Source organism: Nicotiana sylvestris, chromosome 10 (genome assembly GCF_000393655.2).
Source record: "Nicotiana sylvestris chromosome 10, ASM39365v2, whole genome shotgun sequence".
Taxonomy (NCBI): domain Eukaryota; kingdom Viridiplantae; phylum Streptophyta; class Magnoliopsida; order Solanales; family Solanaceae; genus Nicotiana; species Nicotiana sylvestris.
Window position 1 is genome coordinate 144,655,537 of NC_091066.1, and position 6,312 is coordinate 144,661,848.

General features: G+C 34.1%; 1 protein-coding gene across 1 annotated transcript; it reads right to left on the bottom strand.

Moving 5' to 3' along the window:
• Nucleotides 1-3,295: 3,295 nt before the first annotated feature.
• On the bottom strand, nt 3,296-5,524 carry LOC104224261 (AAA-ATPase At3g28580-like). Its single transcript, XM_009775870.2, has 2 exons — nt 4,676-5,524; nt 3,296-4,378 (listed from the first exon to the last, which is right to left on the bottom strand). The coding sequence occupies exons 1-2, from the start codon at nt 5,442-5,444 to the stop codon at nt 3,555-3,557; spliced, it is 1,593 nt and encodes a 530-aa protein (XP_009774172.1). The 5' UTR covers nt 5,445-5,524; the 3' UTR covers nt 3,296-3,554.
• Between the last annotated feature and the right edge of the window lie 788 nt (nt 5,525-6,312).

The following is a 6,312-nucleotide window of genomic DNA, read 5'->3' on the forward strand; positions in this document are numbered from 1 at the left end:
CAATGATTCATATAAGTCATAATATGTCATATGAAGCTATTCAACACTTCAAACAACTAAACGAAATGCAAATTCTCAAAATAACCGGTTGGGTCATTACATTTCCACAAAGGAGTTATGTAGATATTGCATTCATAAGCCACGAGAGAATAATTACATTGCAAATCTCCCATTGGTCCTGTAACTCTGCTTTACATGATTCTTTTGTGCGAGTACCATTCACAAACCCTTTCCGCTTCCCTAACAAGGAAACTTTCATCGTCGTACTTCATAACCTGTAATTGTCAGACCGTGTGAGCTTCATAGGAATTAAAATGACGCCTGGAGTGCCTGATGGACCAAGATATATATAACGACCCAGCAGGTCATTTTGAGAATTTGCATGCCATTCAGCCATTTGAAGTCTTGAGTAACATCGTATGATATATTATGACTTGTGTGAATCGTCGGTTTTGATTTTCAGGTTATTCGGAATTGATTTGGAAGAGTTGACCAAGTTTGACTTTTTATTACTTGACCTCGGATCAGAGTTTTGATGGTTCCGTTATGTCTGGATGATTATTTTAGATTTGGGCATATGCACGAATTTGCATTTAGATATTTCTAGAATGTTTCGATACTAACTGGCGAAAGTTAGAAATTGGAAGGTTTGGAATATTCATAAGTTTGACCGAGAGTTGACTTTGATGATATCGGGTTCGGATCATGGTTCCGAGAATTGGAATAACTTCATTATGTCATTTGGGACTAGTGTGCAAAAATTTGGGTTCATTCCAGGTTGATTTGATATGTTTCGGCATGAGTTTTGGAAGTTGAAGTTCAAAAGTTTATTTAAGTTTGAATTGAGGCGAGATTCGACGTTTCGATATTGTTATATGTGATTTGAGGCCTCGAGTAGGTCCATGTTATGTTATGAGACTTGTTGGTATATTCGGACAGGGGTCCCGAGTGGCTCAAATGAGGTTCGAATTATTTTGGCTAAGGCTAGTTTGGCAGGGGTTCTGGTTTGATCGCACCTGCGGAGATATGAGCGCAGGTGCAGAGCCACAAAAATGGCAGTGGCATCGCAGAAGCGAAGAGTGCTGTTGGGAGCAAGAGACTGCAAATGCGGAATTTTCTTCGCATATACGAAGGCGCAGATACGGTATGTTTAGGCGCATAAGCGAAGGGCAGTGCAAATGCGAGATTTTTTTTGGCATCTGCATTTGCGCAGGAGCGGAGCTTGTTCCGCAGGTGCAAAGGGTGGGTCTCCGGTGCTTCTCCACAGAAGTGGAATTGTTGGTCGCAAAGGGCGGGTCTCCAGTGCTTCTCTGTTGATTCCTCTTGATTTCTTCATATATAGCTCTTTATGTTTTAACATTTCTTGATGAAAATCTTAGTTTCGCCACTGAATGTAGGAAAATAAATCCAAATAGTGGTCAAACATAGTGGCCTCGAAATGGATCATTTGTGAAAATTCGCTATTATTTATATAAAATCAAATACTATTAAAATTTAACATTTAAAAATTAAAGTAACAATAAATACTACTATTTAATATGATTTTGGCCTCTCTTGAGCCAATTCATGAATTCACTCTTGGAAAAATAATTTTGGAATAATTTGAGAAAAACCCGCAGCAGTCCCTCATCTTTGAGGTACATTCAAAATGACCCATATCTGTAATAGTCCTTTTATTTTTTTTTTATTTTGTGCCTCACACGACTGACACTAATTGTGTGAGGTCTTTTTTTGTTTTATAATTTTGTGAATCCAAAAATATAAGATATTAATTTATAAATTTGTGAGATAAAAAGAGGCCTCACATACATCTAATATCAGTTGTGTGACGCACATCATAAAACTTTTCGCCCTTTTAGGTTTATCAAAATGAAAAATGATCTAGCCCTGTGTAACAGAAACCTGTTAGGTATTTTTCCAGATTTTCTTATCATAATTGATTTTCCTATCTGATGAAGGAAAGGAAAACATATTTATCATAATTGAGGTTTTCCTTTGCTAGAAGAAAAATATAATTCTTCTATATTTGGCTAGTCCCTTTTCTTGTAGGAAAAAGTTTGGAGTTCTATAAATTGAAGATCCGACTTTCTCATTCAGCAACATCCACAATGTAGTCATATGAGGTTTGAGAGTCGTGTTTAGGGGGAGAACTTTACGAGACAAGCATTATTGTGTCACTTGTGTTTTTCGTGAGGTGTTCTCTCGATATTTTGTACTCTCCCTTTATATAGTGGATTGCTCATCTCCATCTGTGGATGTAGGTCAGTTGACCGAACCATATTAAATGTTTATGTCTCTTTTGGTATATTTCTCTTTTGTTATTTGATTTATCGTCGCTGAAAGTTTACTTTACTAGCTTTCACATGACACCTGATTATTTTCGGTCCTAACAAAATCGTCTATGTGATACGCTACCACTTCAAAATTCCAGAATAGTTCTTTACCTTTTGATAACATTTTAAAATGGTTCTTAAAATCAGCCACAAATTACACAATGCATGTGAACTATTTCCACAAGTTACACGATTAACAAATTACACTAACAAGTTAACAATATATTTTCACATTTTTAACCTCTCAAAAATGCATTTATCTTTATCCCCCCATATCAACTTGGTTGCGACACCACATTGAAAAAGTTTTAAAAAGCACTGTTAGTTCTTTCCAATGTAACAGTTCTTTTACAATCATTCATACCGCAACAATAGATCATTTATACTTCTTTCTTTCCTATAAACACTAAAGAAGTACATATGAATTAATTTTCGTCAATGAAAACATATTAAGTGATGAACACGTAATTTCCTTTAGCTTTATTTATAAAGTTAAAATTAATTTTATTTAACTCGTTAAATTATAGTATAATCTTTCTACACTTGGTGGCGCAACATAAAATTATTTTGGCTTCTAGAAGTTAAATACAAGTGTATTATAATTAGTTGCCAATTGCTATAGTATATATCCCCATTTTATTATGAATCTACTACACGTGAACCATATTAAGATGCACAGTTGCTGAAAATGAACCAATCGTTTATTAAATAGCTACTGATGTATATGCTTAATTGCTTATAACTTATTAATCTCACCAACTGCATAATACCACTTTCATAATTGCAATACTTAGTGAAATCGATCAACTCCGAAATTTAAACGAAAAATTTGATATCTCTAACATACGAAAATGTTTTTTTTTTAAAAATTATTATTATTATTAGTAAATGTAACAAACCATTAATTCTATGACAACTTAGACTAGCTATTGTACCAGCACAAAAAAAAAAAAACAATCCAGTGTACAAAGTATCTCGTGTTCACGAATGATTTAGGGAAGAACAACACTCTAAGGGTGTGATGTAGACAGTAGTCTATCCTAATGTAAGTATTAGTGTCTGCTTCTAAGGCTCGAAGCCCTGACCTATAGGTCACACAGTTATTAAGACATAAAATAAACTTCACAAGTACACCTAATAGCCAATTGTACAAAACATAAAGAGCTAAAACACCTCAACATTTTATTTGTAACTTCTAATTAATCAAACATTTCCAGAGGATCAATCTTTGCTAACATCACCATTTTCCTTGGCACTACCATTTTCCTCAGTACCATTACTCTCTGACTTCTCATTCTTGTTTACACCATCAACAGCTGCTAATTTTTTCTTTTTTTCCTCTTTCTCTTTCACTTCTTTCTCCTTCTCAGCCTTTGCTCTCTCTTCTTCTTCCTTAGCCTTCAATTTTGCTTCCTCCTTGGCATTTTCAAGAGCTTCAATCAATCTCTTCAAGCAAGTATCTGCATTTTCCTTTGAAGACTTAGGCATCAAATTCTCAGCAATATCAGCAGGAGTCATATTAGTTTCCCCCAATAAACGTCGAATCTCAGGAAAATAATCATGAGATTCGACGTCAAGATAATTATATGCAAGCACCTTGAACGACTCAAAACAACAATAGGATAACACAATATGTTTATCCATTCTACCCCTCCGAATTAGAGCAGGATCAAGCTTTTCCACATAGTTAGTAGTGAAAACAATAAGCCTTTCACCACCAATAGCTGACCATAAACCATCAATAAAGTTCAAAAGCCCAGATAAAGTTACTTCACTTTTCTCTTTCGCCTCTCCTTTTTTCATCTTTTCCACAATGGCATCTTTCTCATCTTTTTCTTTATCTTTCTCGTCTTTCTTCTTCTTCTCCTCCCTTTGACCGGTAAGGTCAAGGGAACAATCGATGTCTTCAATTACAATAATAGACTTACTTGTAGTGTCTATCAACAACCTTCTTAGCTCGGTATTGTCCTTAACCGCTGTCAATTCAAGATCATAGATATCATATTCCAAGAAATTAGCCATAGCCGCAATCATGCTAGACTTACCTGTTTGGAATCGAAAATAACATGAAGAGCTCATACAGCAAATCTTGGCGAATATAAATGAAATGACAAAGAGAATTATACTAAAATGGCATAATATACTATATTATAATTAGGTCAGTTGACCTAAGTCAATCTACTATAAGAGAATATTCAGAGATACTCAATTTATGGATGGCCAAAACTTTTCTACCAAGAAACATATGAAGGTGATTTATTCCTATTTAGAAGTCTTTTTTCCTATTTTTCAAGAAAGACAGTCCTAATAAATTAAAAAATAGGACAAAATTCTAACATTACCTGTCCCGGGAGGACCATAAAGAAGATAACCACGCTTCCACGCCTTGCCAATCTTGGCATAATAATCTTTTGATTTTCTAAATGTTTGGAGATCATCCATAATCTCTTGTTTCTTGTTTGGATCCATAGCCAAAGTATCAAAAGTTGATGGATGTTCAAACACTACTTGACTCCATATCCTCCAACCCCTATATCTATAACCACCTGACTCTCCCTTATTGTTTGTGTACAACTTCCTCTGCCTTTCTCTAACAGCAATCGCCTTCCCTTCGTCCAACACATACTTCAAGTATGAATTGGTGATAAGCTCGCGATTCTTTCTGTGAAATTTGAGCTTGAAATACCTCTTGTCATCCTCCTTCCACAATGAAATTGTCTGTTTGTTGGCTAATTTTTGGCTCGAAATCCACCAAACCTTCTCGCCTTTATATTCATCGGTTATCTCCTCGTGATCATCCATTGTTAGGACAACAGATTGACCATCTTTTACTACGTTGGCTTTGAGACGCTTAGCTTGTGTGCAGGAGTTCTTACTCAGGTATCTTTCGATTGCAACATAAGCTTTGCTCCGCTCGAACCAGCCATCAGTATCATATTCATGAAAAATAATGTGCATATAAGGGTAGAAATAACTTATGATTTTATCTGTATACCTCCTAATATGGCCACGAAGTTGGTGAGGAAAATAGTTCTGGTACATGGTCCAAGTGAACATGATTGCTGCAATGGTTGGACCCAACTGAGTCCAAACATCTTGCATCATCATCATCTTAATTAATTTCTCTCCTTTTTTTCACTTAGAAATAATATATAACAACACTTGATCAAGTGTATGTGAATGTTTGATCACTAAATGATGGTCTCTTATATAGTATATAGGAAGCACCAGCGTTGTTGTATCTTCCTTGCTCGCCAAGTTTGAATAATAGTCCTCCTCCGTTGTATTTTATGTGATATTTATTGAATGAGCACGACCTTTAAGACATATAGAAAGACTTTTAAAATTTAATATCTAAAACAAGTGTAAATATTTGTGTAACTAAAAAGCATTTTATTACAAGATAAAATACAAAGTTAAAAATTAAATTATCTTATTTTTCTTTGGATAAACTAAAAAAGAAAGTACATTATATAAAAAGGGAGAGAAATAATTTCTTTTTAAATTTGGGTGATGTGACCATATATATATGCAAAGAAACTCATGGCTGCTTGACAACGTTTGTGGCCTAAAGCTAATGTTTAATTGGAGGCCTTCAACTTAAACAAAAACTTTTAATTTTTATTTAAAGTCTATTGTTCTAGTTTTTTGAGATGCAAAGTTGTTCATAATTTTTTTTATAATCGATTTCTTCTAATAATACTGTCTCGGATGATAATATAACTAATCTTTTTAATCTTTCTCGAGACATTGCTGATCTTAGGCAAGATTTTATTAATTTTAGTTTTGAAAAAAATCCTTTCGGTGAGGCAACTGTTATATAAACTGTTAATATTATTCTATAAGCAATATAAGTATTTGAAAAAGAATCAAGTTTTTTTTATCTGATTGAATATAAATCAATTAGAGCATTATCTTCAACTTGACTTAATTTTTAACCACCAAATAAAAAACAAAAAATATTTTCATATGCCTCAAA